Source organism: Erpetoichthys calabaricus, chromosome 2, assembly GCF_900747795.2.
Source record: "Erpetoichthys calabaricus chromosome 2, fErpCal1.3, whole genome shotgun sequence".
Lineage (NCBI taxonomy): Eukaryota > Metazoa > Chordata > Cladistia > Polypteriformes > Polypteridae > Erpetoichthys > Erpetoichthys calabaricus.
Genome location: NC_041395.2, coordinates 269,060,169 through 269,077,676, shown reverse-complemented (window position 1 = coordinate 269,077,676; position 17,508 = coordinate 269,060,169). Strand labels below are relative to the sequence as shown.

General features: G+C 39.3%; 1 protein-coding gene across 1 annotated transcript in view; it reads right to left on the bottom strand.

The window, feature by feature from the left end:
- spock2 (SPARC (osteonectin), cwcv and kazal like domains proteoglycan 2) overlaps nt 1-17,508 on the bottom strand; it is a 288,070-nt gene that overhangs the window by 66,265 nt on the left and 204,297 nt on the right. The window contains exon 2 of the mRNA XM_051922933.1: nt 16,546-16,591. Within this exon, the coding sequence (XP_051778893.1) occupies nt 16,546-16,591 (46 nt within the window). The remainder of the gene's footprint in view (nt 1-16,545; nt 16,592-17,508) is intronic.

Here is a 17,508-nt window from a genome sequence, read left to right as displayed (position 1 = left end):
AAACTGAGCTGATTGATTGTGTGCCTGGACTTCATTTGACTGCAGTCCTTCTTGTTTCTCCTGTTGTCCGTAATGCTCGTCTGTTGTTGTTTAGAGGTGTGCCCTCTAAATCCAACATACCAAGCATCATAGCTTGCTCTGTCTGACGCGTTCCCTCTCTCCCTCTCTTTCTCTCTTTTTCAAACATCAAACCCCCAGTATGTCTAGATGCATTAGAGGGTCATTTACGCATCTTCTTAGTGGAAAGGCTTTGGGAGCGGCAGTGTCCCCTGGTACCCTGCAAAAAACCCAAGTGAAAAAAAATACCCTCTATGTCAAGCTGCCACAGAAGGGGCAATCTGCTGTAGAATTTTCTGAGACTCTCCTGGTAATAAGAACTTTGAGTGCTCCCTTTACTTGCTTTTTGATGTTTTAATTGTGCCATGAAAATTCAAAGAGTGCAACTGTGAAGCCTCAGCCAGCACCACGAGGTAAGCTTCTTCATAATATTGCACATTGCTCCCAAACCAGCACTCGGAGTAATCAGTAATGGGGAAAGTGTGTGTGTGTGTGGGGGGGTGGGGGTTTGTGTGCTAGATTGAGGGTTTCTATGGAAACTGGAGCACCAAGTTGGCTCTTCAGTGCGGAGCGCTGTGATTTGTAGCTTGTTTTTTCGTCAAGTAATAAGAGCCATCCTTAAGAATGAGAGCCCTCACTTGGAGCGATAGAAGTAATAGCCCTGTTTATGACATTAGTTTGTTATATGATTATCTGTTTGACTTCAAATGTATTTAAGTGTTTTTTAAATCTCATTTCTAAATAGTCATGAGGGCAAATTGAACTAAATCCATTCACTTGCACTACCTAAGAGGAACTGACTAATTATAAAGCATTCTCCTATGACTATTGTTGTCAAGAGCATACCAAACTATTTCCCAGTTAGGTCTGGGCTTACAAATGCAAACTGGACCAAGATGTGCTTAAATGTACAAAAGTGAAAGTTTCCACCTTGTAATAATCCTCCTTTTGTTTAAGGGTGCCAAGAAATTCTTAAAAATGCCAACTGCAACTATGAAAGGCCCGAGCTCTGTACTGTATATAGGTTTTGGTTGCAAACGTATTATACACGTTCAGTCCACTGGTCAGCCTGGTTTGTCACACTGTCCCCACTTTTAATTGCTTTGACTTGTAATCCTTTTGATCATCTCTCTCGGTTCATGACATAAACCTTCTAGTTATATATTTATAATTTTTAAGGGATGTTGATGATCTCCCTATTCAGTTTCTAATGTTCTAATGCTGTTTTTTGGATATATGGCAGTGCCACTACCTAACAGATCCAGAGTCTTGGGTCCAAGTCTTGCAGCCTGTTCTCCACATACGTGAATGATTTTTTTGTCAGGAACAACAGTACATGGTGTGTTAATTAGAGATACTAAATTAGCCTTACGTGCATGCGACTGTGAATGTGTGTGTAGGTGGGCCCTGTGATGGACTGGCACTCTGTCCAGGACTGATTCCTGACTTTCACCCTGTGTTCCTTGGATGGTGTTGCAAAATGTGAGTTAGTATTATTAGTACTAAAATGAGTATATTTAGGATCAGCAAAACCCCGACCTTCATCAGGAAAAAAGGAAGGGAAAATGAGATGAGATGAGATGAGAAATTCAGTAAAAGGATAAATGAATTGATTCAGGTTGTAAAATACAGTAACAGCTCTGACAAGTTGCATCAGTCAAGAATGAATCACCCATAATATGAGCTGACAGCCCATCACCAGTGGCGGGGCACCTGTAAAGAAGCAAAAAGAATTCAATCTAGTCCAACAATGGTGAGCACTCCTTTTAAGGATAATGAGCTACCTAAAAGAATCATGTAAAGAGCAAAGGATCCATTCTGCCACTCAGAGCTGGCACTACATTGGTGTCAGCAGTGGGATGTAAAGGAGACATTAACAACAATTTATTTCTTGTATAGCCCAAGAAAGCCTCAATGGGCTTTAACAGGCCCTGTGTTTTGACAGTCCCCCAATCTTGATTCCCTAAGAAGACAAGAAAAACTCACAAAAAAGCCCTTGTGAACGGGCTTTATAAGTAGTAACCATCAGGCTTTAAATAGGTGCAAATCTCTTACTGAGTCCAATTTGTAAAGAGCACAGAGGAAATAAACAATGGGCTCCACATAAGCATGACCCTAACTATGAATCTTCTCAGTCTAAGGTAACTATGTTTAAATCGGAATATTCCTAATTTGCAGTAGTTCGTCTTCGTCTTTCGGCTGTTCCCTTTAGGAGTTGCCACAGAGGATCATCTTGTTCCATATCTTCCTGTCCTCTGCATCTTGTTCTGTTACATCCATCACATGCATATCCTCTCACACCACATCCATAAACAATCTCTTAGGCCTTCCTCTTTTCCTCTTACCTGGCAGCTCTATCCTTAACATCCTTCTCCCAATATACCCAGCATCTCTCCTCTGCACATGTCCAAACCAATGCAATCTCACCTCTCTGACTTTGTCTCCCAACTGTTCAACTTGAGCTGACCCTCTAATGTACTCATTTCTAATCCTATCCATCCTCATCACACCCAGTTCAAATCTTAACATCTTTAACTCTGCCACCTCCAGCTCTGTCTCCTGCTTTCTGGTCAGTGCCACTGTCTCCAAACCATATAACATAGCTGGCCTCACTACCATCCTGTAGACCTTCTCTTTCACTCTTGCTGATACCCGTCTGTCACAAATCACTCCTGACAGCTATGGTAATACATAGTTTATCCAATAGGCTCAGAATTTTATGACACCTGCTGAGAGAAGCTTATAATGTAAAATAATGTGAAAAAGAAAGTTCAGCCTTTTTAAATTCCATGAAATTGCATATCAGGACATAGAAACAATCTTCTAGTCCACACCATGTCCTAAAATCAGGTAAATCCTACCTCAGATAACAAAGGAAACATAAATTTTACTTCTCATTACTTTTTAACAAAATTAATGATAACGTGCAGAAACCTAGCATGAAAAAATAAGTACAATAGCTTGGAGCACCACCTTTTGCAGCAATAACTTAAACTCACCATTTGCTGTATGATCTGATTGGTCTCTTCTATCCTATTAGAATTATTTTGGACCACTCTGACCCTACAAAGCTCTTTTAATTCATTTATGATTGGGGTCATTCATTTATGCACACTGTTTTTCAGAACCCACCACAGCAGAAGTTTGGACATTGACTCATTTTCGACCATTAAGATATAGATTTATTGGTGTGTGATAAGAGGTCCGTGGCAGAGCATGATTTTAGATTAAATAACAATGTGGAGCCGACCCGGACCATCAAAGGGTGTTACGAGGATTCATTATCTATTTTCATCTAAGCTATAGCTGTAAAACAGATTACCTTACATTTCCCTATCCAATACTCTGGAATAAACAGTAGTTTATAGAGAAATGAACTGCAAGGCATCCAGGTCTTCTGACTACAAAACAACCCCAAATTATCATCTGTCCACCACCGTGCTTGACAGTTAGTATGAGGTTTTTATGATGATATACTGTGTTTGCCGTTAATCAAATAGGGTTTTGTGTATTTTTTGAAGAGAACAGTCTTTTTCCTGTTCACCTTTCCTTAAATGCTATACTTGTTTAGTCATTTCCTCATGGATAAGTCATGAAGAAACTTGGATTATTTGTGTTTTGTTGCAGAATCATACGAGCTACGCTTTCAAAATATTTTCTGGTAGAAAATAAGGATATTGGTCACAGAGGGTTATTCCCCAGCTGAAACTGCGGTTTCTTTCTTCTGCCACCCTCCAGTACTGCCCCGATTTTCCACATCACCTTTTCTATGCAGATCCATGTGCTCTCATCTGCCTTGTGCAACCCCTGCCTGCACATTCACTCTTCCTGTTCAACCTCGTATCACTCACTTGTGGTCAAAAGTAACACTATTTGTGCTCACTTTCCCAGTTTTTTAAGAGGATCCTCCTGGAGGCTCCGCCAGCTGAAAACAACCCCGACTAATGGATTTTAGCAGCTGAGATGCATCTCCATAGCAAGGTTATTATAGTTAACGAAAACTAAAATCAAAACTGAAACTATTATTAAAAAAATATTTTCGTAAACTGAAATATAATAATTAACAAAACTGAAATGAAAAACTAAAACTAAACGAAACTATTAAAGTAGCTGGAAAGACTAACTGAAATAAAATAATAATTTACTAAACATAATTTTAGTTTTCGTTTTTGAATTAAAAAAGGGAAAAGGGATGGTGAGATCGGCATAGGGTGGCGAGCGCAGTTATGCGGCCACTATACTGATCTGTAGTGGAGAGGAATTAAAGGAGTCAGAAGGCAAAGCTCTCAATTTTCCAGTCAATTTATGTCTTTACCCTCACCTATGGTCATGAGCTTTGGGTAATGACCAAAAGAATGAGATTGCAGGTATAAGAACCTGAAATGAGCTTCCTTTGCAGGTAGCTGGACTCTCCCTTAGAGATAGGGTGAGAAGCACAGACACCCAGACTGACAAATTTTTCATTGAATACATAATGATCTGGGCAGGAGGTAGCAGGGAAACCAATAAGATTAGATTAAATGATTGTGAGGAGAGGGTAGGTTATGTTTCCTGGAAGTATTCATTTCCCCAGCGTTACAGCCAATCTTAGAAAGTCAATGCCTTAAGTTAAACTCATATTAGTGTTTGCATAATTTGAATAGAATATAATTTTCTTTCATAGCTTTACATTATGGAATAGCCTTTAACACCCTGTAAGTTAACATGAGATAGAACCTTCTTAGCTATATCTGTAATAAAGTGTGTTAATTAAGTCAGTTTTGGAATTAGTCTAATTGCCAGCATAGACTGAAAGACCCATTTGCAGTTTGTAAATGAGGTAGGCATACAGTTTTCTGACCATTTAGAAATGATTCAACTGTATGAGCAAATATAAAGAATGAAACAAGATATGTAAGTTTTAAACAGAACTTTTCTCAAACAAGAACTGTTTTACCTTGAATTTTTACTAACACTTTTAACAACAAAGTTATTTTGTCTGTGGAATCATTTCAACATGTCATACTTTTGTCAGAATCCCATGAAACATACTAAAGCTGCAGAACTTTGGTAATTTTGGGTAAACGCAGCTACACTCGGTACCACAGTTTCCTAATTTGTCAAAAAAAAAGTTAGCTGGTGATATCTAGGCATAGTATTATATTTATTGCATCGTTAAACTGGTTTTGGCGAGGTTCCTGGAAGAAATAGTGTGAATGGAATAACAGAAAAAAGGTGAGATATCCCATTCTGCCACGGCCACTTTGTGATAAAGATGAGGTTCTTTACCTTGTGCAACATGTGTGGCATCATTGTAAAAGAACAACTACTCTATTTGCACACACCACTTAAAAAAAACTGTGAAGCACAGAGGGAAAGTAGGAGGGCATTATGATGTTACAGTGCATTTGATGTTATACGTAGCAGTGAGCTATTTGTTACTGTAATTGAAACTGGTCACAAAGCAAAATATATCAGACATCATGACACCTAAATATACTGTAAATATGGATAATAAGCACAAATGTGCAGCTCCATAACTAGGCACCTAAAATGACCTTAGAGTGACCATGAAGACCACACAGGGATGGGTTTTAGTATTTGTATGTATAGAGTGGCCATGCCATAACAATTACACAATGGCTTGGAAGTGAGTAGCACTGCAAGCTTATACCTAAACTCTCTTCACACAGCAATCTGCAATGGAATATTGAAAGTGGTTAATTTGAATCTTAAAGTTCTGTGTGGACAGTCAGCTGGACAGATGAACAGACATGCTGATTAAATAATTCTGTAAAGTAAAAAAAAATTGAATAAGCTATTTTAACGTGTCTCCTAACCACTGCGCCTTTGTATATATATCATCATTCACCAGCAAATGGGAGCTTTAAGTAAAATAATGACAGTGCTAGTGATTTATTGTGATTTTTATTGCTTATGGTGATTTACAATGGCAAATGAAATACATCAAGAAAGATGTTGTGATGCTACACTTTGTGAAATGGTGCATATGGTGCATATGGTGAAGAGAGCAGGCAATTATAATACTAAAGACAAATTCTGAAAGTCAAAAAAAAAAAACAGACTATGGCTATCAATATAATTCACACAGAGATAAAGAAACCTCAATGTGTCGATCTGATAACTATGTGTAAAATTTCAGGTCCTGTTATATGCAAATGTTACTCTTTACCAACTTGACAAAAGTGCGTACTTCATGTAGTCCATCTGAAATCCTGGATTACAGCTCGGATAAGTCATTGCAAAAACTGTTTGTACAGTACAGGACATCAGTATGACAATGGTAGTTTTTCTTGTTCACATTTGAGATTTTGATTTTAAAGTACAGAGACAGAAATGATCCCCAACTTGTAAAATCTGTCTCGCTCTTCATATCTTGGGATATGAATACAGCAGTATTCACTCGATAAGGGGGACTTCACACAAATGCATTTACTTTTCCTTGCTCTTTTCCCACTAAAATAAGCTTAAGGTTTTGTGGGTGGACTTGTTTTCACCTTGTTACAGTTGTCATTAATGGTCATACCCATCATGCTATAAACTACAAGTGTCACATTTTTCCAGAATTATTACAGTTTTTATGCTCAATCACGCATACTAGTTTAAATTTCAACCAGTCATTGCAATTTTATTTTATGTACTGCATTTCAGAGATTGCTACACCTACACTAAAATCAAATTTCAATTTGAGGTAGGACATAAGGAGATGTTATTCCGTTCATACCTAAATACAGTGTTCCTTATTTGTCAGAGCCAATTTTAACATTTTCAGACAATTTAAAGGCCATTTAAATTTCTATTCCAAATTGTAAAATACCCTTAGTAGCCACTGCATTAGATGCAGGTGTCCTGCTCATGTACTTAACAAAATCAACTAAATCGGTGCCAGCATCATGCAAAAATATTATTTAACTGTACTTTACATAGGCAGGCACCTAAGCACTGTTTGTGAATGAGTGTGCGTGTAATTCAGAGAAAGGAGCTTTGAAATGCAGAAGACCAGTAGAGAAAGGCCAGCATTCTATCCAATCAAAACCAGGGAGCAGACAAAGATATCAAAAAATGTAAAGCGGACACACACTGTGTAAGAATGCCACAAGCTACTCAAAGCACATTGCCAAGTGTAGAAACCATTCCAGAAACCTTAGCAGTAACTAAAGTTTATGGTTTTTCATAGCTTTTTCTTAGAGATTTTCTGTTGTTTAATCATCCTTATTGAAGGTTTGGACTATGAAGATTCCAAATATTTGGATTTTCTTTTAAAAAAAAAAAAGTATTTATTCTTGTTTAAATATTTTGTACCATTCAGACACCGTTTTATTTAGTTATGGGTGCCGCCATTTTGCAAGCCCTTTTGCTACGTTCACAAGCTCTCAGACAGATGGTAAATCAGAGTTTATAAGATTAAAATGCCACGTGTACTCAGAGCAGACAACTTGGAGTAAACTAAGATGCCCAAATTGTCTGAGTTTTATACAACCTTAGTCAGTTGTATAACATAAAACATATAACCTGGTCAGCCAGAAATGTCATTTTTTGGTTGAATTGCATTTGAAGTTAAACACATTCATTACATTTATTGTGCTTTTTATTTCCATGAAACATACCAATTATCATTATTTTTTTTCTTTTGCAGACAAAGTAACTAATCAACAGCAACCTCATGTTTCTTCGAATAGTCCAACCGGAAACTCACCGCAGTGGGAACCATAGACTGACAGTCGGACCAAATAGTGTGCCAGTTTGACGGTAAGGAAATGATTGGTAACCTGTAAATGAAACATTGCTGCTCTTTCCACATTTTAATTAGGTAAGGATGTCAAATGTCCATGTTGTGAGTATACTATATTTTAATGATAGCTATGTATTAAATGTAATTAGAATTTATCATTCTGGTCTTGCATTAACTGCATATTTTAAATATTAACTTTTGTCCTGCCTTATTAAATCAGGTTGAAGGAACTGCAGATCAATGAGGCCTTTTAAATGTGTCCCTTTAGGGTATGATCAATGTTATTAAATGAATATTGCCCCACACAGCTGACTGCCGGGTCCCTTAAGACTCTGCATTAACTATTCAGCTATTGAGTGCGTTCCAAGAAAGTAGCAGCTTGAACTGACGTGTCTTATTCAAAAATCAGTTCCTAAAGGGTACAGCATGAGCCCAGAGAGAAGTATTTTGCTTTTGCTCTCTCGGTTAGACATTGTGACTTAATGGGATTAGCTGGTGCCTCCTCAGGCTTTGCTTTTTTTTTTCTAAACACATAGCAGTTGAAGGGAATATAAGTATTAAGCTGCAAGCTCACTCAAAACATCTTCAGGTCCAATCCAGCGACTGTTCTGTCATATTATTTGGTATTAATACAAAGTTTTGCATGAATGCATAAATTTGCAAAAAATCTCTTATCTCCTTGTCTGGACATAGTGATGGAATGTTCTCAGTCAGTCATTTTCCAATCCGCTGAATCCGAATACAGTGTCACGGGGGTCTACTGGAGCCAATCCCAGCCAACACAGGGCGCAAATCAGGAACAAATCCCGGGCAGGGCGCCAACCCACCACAGGGCGCGCACACACACACACACCCACACACCTAACCTGCTTGTCTTTGGACTGTGGGAGGAAACCAGAGCACCCAGAGGAAACCCATGCAGACACGGGGAGAACATGCAAACTCCACGCAGGGAGGACCCGGGAAGCGAACCCGGGTCTCCTTACTGTGAGGCAGCAGCGATACCACTGCGGCACTGTGCCACCCCTTAGTCTTCTGATTACTATGCATTTTAGTTTTACTCACATTTTAGTCATTTAATTATTGTTAGTTTTAGTCTAGCTTTAGTCGTTAAAAAATAAATTAATTTTAGTCATGTAAAAGTAAATCGGTTTTAGTCTACAAAAAGTAAAAGTAAATTAGTCAAAAAGTCAAAATCAGATGTATATCTTGTTTAAAATATGAATATGCACAGAGTATACTGTACCTCTAAACTGTTATACTAACATGTACACTAAGCAGCCAAACCACATGTAGTGATTATTAAATATAAAATGAAGAGTAGGTGTAGAAAGGATTTACTTCAGAAGCTCTTGGTCTGATAATGGAGGTTCTGGTCTGGCATCACAGTTTTCTTGTCTTCAACATGCCTTAGTTATGCTGCTATAAGATTTTACCAAAAAAGGCTGGACCAAGCAACACATATTTGATTTCAACATCGGGTTTATAAAGAATGAGATCATCAAGGACTGTTCGATTTATCTGACCGTGTGCACAATTTAAATTTATTATCTGATATTTTTTCTCCAAAAACTGAAAAAATACTGCTTAGAATAATACTACAAATAAAAATTCAAACATTATTATATCTATACTATTGAATTAGTGAATTCCAAAATAATTTAGAATACTTACATTTAAACATAACCTTAAAAGCTGTTTTTGTAACAAATACTTTTAAAGTCTAGTTTGTCTGAGAATCACTCTGTTAGGTTTGCACCATTTGCTATTGTAAGAATTACATTTACACAATTAGCTTGTTAAAAAAAAAACTCATTAAGGAGAAACATTTAATGGATGAGTCATATTTTTTCCATGATATATTTTTTCCAATATTTCAGAACTCTTGTAAAAGAGCCTTTGCTCTGCTGTTTCCAAAGTGTCTAACATGAGTGATCTGACTTTGTTATTGCTTAGCCTGGATGTGTGCAAATCCACAATTACAAAAGTTACCTGTAGTCAATTAATCATAACTGAGAGACTGCATTACATTCACTAATGTGCCATTCTAGTATATGACATCAGTGCTTTTACTACGTTCTTACATTAGTTTGCCCTCAAAAACCAAACAAATAACACACATTTAGTGTATTCAGATTCGAATTCATCAATGAAGTAATGCTGTTTTGCCGTACTGTACCCGTACATATTGGTATTAATTGGGAGATGTGCCTCAAGCACTGAAATCTTAAATACATTTGATGTTAGTATTAACCAATGGAGCAAGTGCATTTCAACGGTGATGTAGACAAGCCAATAGCCACTTTGTTTGAAATTTGCCTTGATGTTTAATTGCTACGACTGTTTACGTCACTGCCACTGTACCTGTTTGTGTAAGTGGATGCGTGCAAGGTGGCGTCACCTGCAACCCAGAACAGTATCCACCAGTTACAAAATAGATGGATGCACAGATGAGCTGGTGTAGATGTGCTCATTACAATCAAAGAACGACTGCAAAGCTTCTGTACCTTTATTGGGGCTGTGTAGGACACTGTATTAAAACCAATTAATCCTCCCGTAATTTCATCTGCTGTAACGAATGCGTGACACTACAAGCTAAACAGTTACAACTCACATCTGAGGCTGAGCACATCTGATTGCACACTCAAAGCTGCACAAATCTGTTTCTTAACTAACTCATAAAGGGATAAAACTGGGCAATAACAAAATCCTGTGTGTGACTGTGTGTTGGCTTTTTTTCATTGATATGCACGTTTTCCCCATTTTCCCACTTGACGCATTTGTATTAGCAGAGTGAACGAGAGCCAGATAACGTTACATACCTTGGCATGAATCTCAGGATGGCACGCCTCTAAACGACTCTTCAGGTTTGTGTTCTTTCCCATGAGCTTCATTCCACATGGCGTACTCTGAGTTTTATTTTTGTCAGTGTTGTAATTAAAGTTGGTCCATATGTCTGAATGCTTTTTTTTGCCCAAGAATCACGTTGGCTGACATAGCAGAGTAGAGTGGAGCACGATTCTGGCTGACATGATGATTTCCTGATGGCACCCCAACTTAATGTTATTCAATTACAAGCATTGTAATTACAATTTTTTAAAATTGCACCACAGCATTCAAGCTCGTTATTTGTTGTGTAATGTCATTTGTAACAGAGATGTGCAAAGAGCTTCACATCGCTCACCACCCAAGTCATCTATCTGTAACATTTTCATTTTCTTTAGTTTTTGTCAACAATGATTTTAAAAGCATTCGTCTTGGTTTTTGTCATTAAAGTCACATTTTTATTTAGTTTTCGTTCCATTTTCGTCACTAAAAAAATGTCATTGACGATCATTTTTCTTCTTAGTTTTTAATCAACAAAATTAAGATTGAAATTCATTTTTGAAGACTTGAGTGTTCCCGGGATTACAGTGGCCTCAGTAATTGTTAAACGGAAGACATTTGGAACCAACAGAACTCTTCTTATAGTTGGCCCTCCAACTAAATAGATCTAACAGGCAAAAAGGGCCCTGGTCAGGGTGCCCAATAGTCACTCTTACAGAGCTTCAGAAGTCCTCTGCTGAGACGGGCAAACCTGTCAGAAGAACGACCATCTCAGCAGCACTCCATCAACTAGGCGTATATGGTAGAGTGGCTAACTCCCACTTGGAGTTTACCAAACCTCATTTAAAGGACTCTGGTAGCATGAGGAAAAAGATTCCCTGGTCTAATGAGAAAAAACTGAACTCTTTGGGTAGAACTCCAAGAACTATGTCTGATGAAGACTATGCACTTCTCATCAACTGCCTAATGCCATCCTTCATATTATATGAAGCATGGTGTTGGCAACATCATACCATGCTCCAGATTGCATGTAACCCTTTAGACTGGGCTGACAATTAACCTTTCAGCACAACAATGACTTGAAGCACACAGCCAAGGTAATGCTGGAGTTGCTCTGGGACAAATCTCTGACTCTCCTTGTGTGGCACATCCAAGGCCTGGACTTAAATTCTGTAGAACATCCATGGAAAGACCTGAAGATGGCAGTTTACAGGTTCTTCCCCTCCCGCCTAATGGAGCTTGAGAGGATCTGCCATGAACTGCCCAAGTCCAGGTGTGCAATGCCTATAGAGACTTACCCAAGAAGTCTCAAAGCTCTAATTTTTGCCAAATTGGTTATTAAAATGTACTGAATTAAGGGTTTGAATGCTTATATGAATGACAAATTTCAGTTTTTGATTTTGAATACATTTTCAAACCTTTCTGAAAACATGTTTTCACTTTGTCATTATGGGCTATTGAACACAGACTTAGGAGCAAAATTGGCAAATTCATCTGTTTAATATTAAATCTATAAAACTATGCAGCAAGCAAAAAATGAAGTGGTCTGAATACTTTCTGAATCCACTGTATATCTCTAAGTTATTTCTCGCTTTCTAAATACAGTGGAACCTCGGTTTGCGAGTAACTTGGTGTACGAGTGTTTTGCAAGATGAGCTAAAATTTTTAATAAATTTTGACTTGATAAACGAGCGAGGTCTTGCAGTACGAGTAGTATGTATATGCTTTGTCTGCTGAGCGTCATGTGATCACAACTGAGCTGATAGTTCTTCTCTCTCTCTCTCTCTCTCTCGCTGCGGTATTGTGGGTAATCGTCTCCTATTCTCCGTCTTAGTCGGCGTGCCTCACTCATATAGTCAACCTCCGTACGCTCGTATACTGTTTACTACAGCATTGTGACTGTGTGTGTGTGTGCCGTGATGTGCGAGTCGCTGTCTTGCACCCCAAAACACAAAGCTGAGTCTCAGTACTTTAGCAACACCAGCTTTATTCAGCTTGAAACAGCAATAGCGCGGTTATTTATTGTAGTGGGATCTGCCACTCTCCTATACACAGACACAGCAGTCAGGCAGGGCCGTGGCCAAGTAATACTATGCCCTACGCATTTATAATATTCCTTGTTCCTTGTATCACCCATCGACGGCAGGCGCTTACAGCATGTCCGCAATCTTTTCGTATTCATTTTTATGGCGAACTGCTACAGCGCTGGGAGACTGTGATTGCTTTGCGACACTCTTCCACGTGTCGTCCCGTTAGGTGGAATCCCACAAGAGTTTTGAAACTCACTCACACCAGCCGTGATTCTTTTTAAAGGTAAAGTGCAGGTTAATTTGTTTTATGTATTTTTACTTTATATTTTGTATTAATCGTTTTTATATGAATAGTTTTGGGTTGTGGAACGAATCATCTGAGTTTCCATTATTTCTTATGGGGCAATTCACTTTGATACACGAATGCTTTGGACTGCGAGCACGTTTCTGGAACGAATTATGCTCGCAAACCGAGGTTCCACTGTACTGCCTTTTTTTCTGTAGATTCAATCGTTTTGTCATTATGCTAAGTGTGTGAATGTGCCCAGTGGTGTACTGATGGCCCACACAGAACTGGTTTCCATCTAATTTGTCACACGCACCGTACCAGGTACTAATATAAGCAAGTTCAGAAAATCAGGACATCTGAGAAATAATCTTGGGATTGCACCAAGAATCAGCCCATGACAGACAAGGAAATGTTCAGCTGAATATTCCAAATTCTGCAATGCACCCCAGTAACAAACTGTCAGCTCTGGCTCACAAACTGTCACTGTCATCTGGATCAGCTTCTCAAATATTACAACTTGGTGTCAATGGCCTGTCAGATGTGAAACACAGCCTTGTCTGATTTATCCAGCCCTTTTTTTCCATTTTATTTTGACCCTCACTTAACTAAAAAACTATATTCCCCAAGTGCTTTCATTGTTTATCAATGACACTAGTTGATCCTAGGGATCAAGGCTAAGCTAGGCCTGATGGACGACTCCATAAAGGCCAGAGGCTTCAGTCAATGTAATGCCACTGCCTGTAGACTCACTTACTGTATAAGTTTACTGACTTTACAAAAGCAAAGCCTAGAAGAATACTGTACAAAAAATATTCCTTGTTTAAACTGGTCCTAAACATGAAAAATAAATGCTCAACCTGGTCTATAACTTCACTTCTATGAATTTGTTTTGCATTATAGGTATACAGTATATGGTTATTACTGTCACATAGTCCAGAGCACAGTGAAATTTTTATTTGTATGTCCTAATGAACATTCAGCATGTCGTCACTCTCTGACGCCACAATCTTATTTGAAACATTTGTCTTCCTTACATAAAATATCTAGATAAAAAACATTAATGAACATGAGCAACAACTGACAACATGTTTACTAGCTAACATTTTATTTGTTTCCTAGTAGACAACAATCAAAAATAATGTCTAAATACAAAACAGCAAGTGGCTCATAGGGCCTGCACTGCAGCAACTTCTTTGGTGTCTGTTTGGTGAGTCGTGACTGGCAGAACTAACCTTGCTGAGTGACATATTGTGCCTGTCCTGCATTTAGTGACATCTTTTGGTGTGTCACACATGCGCGTCAGAGTGTCACCTTCCACGCTCATAAGAGGTAAACACTACCACCCTGGGACATGAGGGGACACTATTGCTGATGGTATTGTCTATTTTTCCACCCACAGCTCTGAGAAGACACCTAATGAGGGCAACTGACTCTACCAAGAGGGACGAAGAAGCTCCCAGAAGGAAGATCTAAAGCTGTGACCGCTCTACAGAGCTTGACCCACTCCTATTCAGCCTACTATCTGATTTGTTCTTATTATGAGCCACTGTACATCTGCTTATTTTTCCTAAAAGGGGCAACCTGGTTGGCACCTGAAACTCTTCATTTTCGAACTTGGGTGTTCCATGGGTCAACAAGAGTGTCTGAATGACCAACTGTGTACTATGTTTCTACTATTACTACTACTACTACTATTGCCTGCTATGCCAACTGGCATGTAGGGCAGCAATAAATTTCTTCCACTTATGTATTATGTCAAAGCTTGTGTATGGTGCTCCAGCTGTGATGCATGGCCTTCAGTTGTTTTTCCACAGTTTGCCTCCTGGTTTTCTTTGGCCTGCCTCTCTTATGTTTGCCTTCTGGAGTCCAGTGGACAGCTGTTCTTGTGATGAAGTCTTGCTATCTGCTGATGGTGTATCCAAATCCATCTCCATCTTCCTTTGATGATGGTATCTATGCTCTCTTGCTTGATTCTGGTGAGCAGCTCCTGACTTGAGATGGTTTGTTGCCAGAAAATTTGAAGAATTTTCTTCTCAGACTGCTGGTGTGGAATGTTGACAGTTTGGAAATGACTCCTTCTGTTATCTGCCAGCATTCTGATCCATACAAAAGTGTGGACATAACGCAGTTCCAGTAATGCCTTAGATTGGTGTCAATACTGTACTGAGATGAAAGAAGCAAGCTTTTAAACAACAGTGTGCTCAGGTTCAGGGGGTGTGGGTGCACATAGTAGCATACTCGTGTGGCCCTGGGGTGTTTAATAAGGAAACTGACTAATTCACATTCACGTGCAGATATGACCACTGTGGCCACCCTCACCCACGATAGGTTTTAAGGAGCCTGAGGTGGTTAGATCTGGGAGGTTTGAGAGAAAGAGAGAGAGAAGGTTTTGGGAGTACAAGCCAGCAGGGTGGAAGGAAGAAAGAGTGGTGGGTGGCCCTGTGATGGGGCAAGAGGAAGGATGCTACAGGGTGGGTCGCTCTTGCTGAACATTCTTGAGGAGTGGGTATAAGCAAGTGCTCAGGGGTCTTACAGGACCTACATCAGGTGACAGAACAATGGTCTGTCTCTGAGTGCCTCAGCGGGTGGCTGGGATGACAGCCAGAGAAAGGGATTGTGGCTATCGGCAACTCAGCCTGGCTGCAAGAACTAAGAAGGGTGAGCTGAGGAGATGAGGTAGAAAGACATGCTGAGCTGATGACGAAAGAGAGGATGAAGCTAAAATCGGGAGGCAAGGCAGGATTGTGGCAGGCTGAAGAGGCAACTGCTGCTGCAGAGTGGACTGATAAGGTTGAGCAGCGGACACTTGAATATGGAAGAATGCACTGGTTTTAATGAATGGATCCTGACTGTGTTTTCATGACTTTATTAAACTTCCTCCAGTTTAACTTCCAATGAAACTTTTGTTTGATAAGGTAAATACCAATAAGGGAGAGCAAGACACAGGAAGACAGACATAACAAAATAAGTTTTACACGTTGACTTCTTTAAAGATACTTAGGAGAAAGTACATCAGTGAAGAGGTATCTGGAGATCTGATGTTTGTAAGAGACATTGATTACTAAAAACATAAAAGCCCAGTTTTATTGCTGTAGTTAAGCATTTTGAAGTTCCTTGCTTGTACACACATATTCAATGAACACAAGGGAAAATACTGTACATTGAAACTGTAGGCCAACGGTCTTGATAAACACTGGTTTATGGAATTCTGCAGGGTTTATAGGAGAATTGACGTGATAGCAATTCTTGTTTTTATAGACTTTGAAGAAGCTGGCACCTCTAGTTATCTTTTATTGGCCCCAGTCTCCATAACAAACCTTTCCCATACACCACACAGTATGCTGTGAATGCTCTCAGGAAAAGGAGGTTTGTTAATGCAAAGTACCCATTTGCAGACAAACGTGTCCAAAATATATATATATTTTTTTATCATATCTCTTGTTTATTTTATGATTCAGCCTTGGTATCCCCATGAGGTCAGAACATACTGTAAAAACAAAACTGACAAGTTCTGAAAGCCGAACACTGAAGTTACTTTCTGATTCCGAGACACTTTTTTTCACATTTTAAAATTTTGAATGCATCATAACGTTAAGCTGGAAAACACTTACTTTCATCTGAACTCTGTTTGTCATCCCAGGTTCGGATATAATCATCCTGAAAAAAATCAAAAATAACACGTTAGAAAAATTCCATAACTTTACATTCCCAGGCCCTGTGCTGGGCATCAGATGCAAGGCAGGAGCCAGTCCATCGTAGAGCAGTCACACACAAGCCTCTGCAGTCATTGTCACATTCACATGAGGCCACCAGTTAACCTACGATGGGGATGTAGGAGGAAAATTGGAATAGCAGGAGCAGACACTGGGAGAACATGCAAACTCCGCACAGACAACAGTCCAATCTTATTATGCTGGACCCTTTTGGCAGCACTGTGCCACATTGATTCTCCCATATGGCAAAACAAAGTAGGTAGAAAGCCATTATCAGTAGCCTTTAATGATTTTACACAGCTAATTATAAAATTTACTCTTCATAACACAATATTGGCACTTAATTCAAATCAGAGACATGAATGGTGTGATAATGAGAGGTCCGTGGCAGTGCAAGCTTTAGGAAAATGCAGTAATTTTTTGCTTGGGGTGTTGCGTAGGTGAGCGTTACCAAAGCAGAGCGGCTCCAGGGCGTACGTGGGGCATTGATTAAATATTCACGTGTGAAAGTGTGCAGCAACCAATTGCCTCATTAGTGCCCTGGGGTTTGTGATTACACTACCTGTGCCAGCAAATGCAGTTCAAAAAGAGTTGTGCAAGAAGGGAAAGTGGAGGCTTTGGAAAGAAAAGCGGAAGTGAGGAGTCAATATGGTCAGACCCCTGTGTAGAGCGAAGGCATGGCATTCTGAGGGGGTGTCCCTGTTGAGCACACTTTTTGGAGCAGGGACTGGGATCAAAGCCTCTCAGGGATCCAAAAAGCACTGAGGGAGAATAAAGGAATGACAGAGGCCCAGCTCCATGCGTTTAGGCAGAGGTTTGCAGGACCAGAGTCAGGAGAAAGCGACCGTAGCTGCGAGTGTA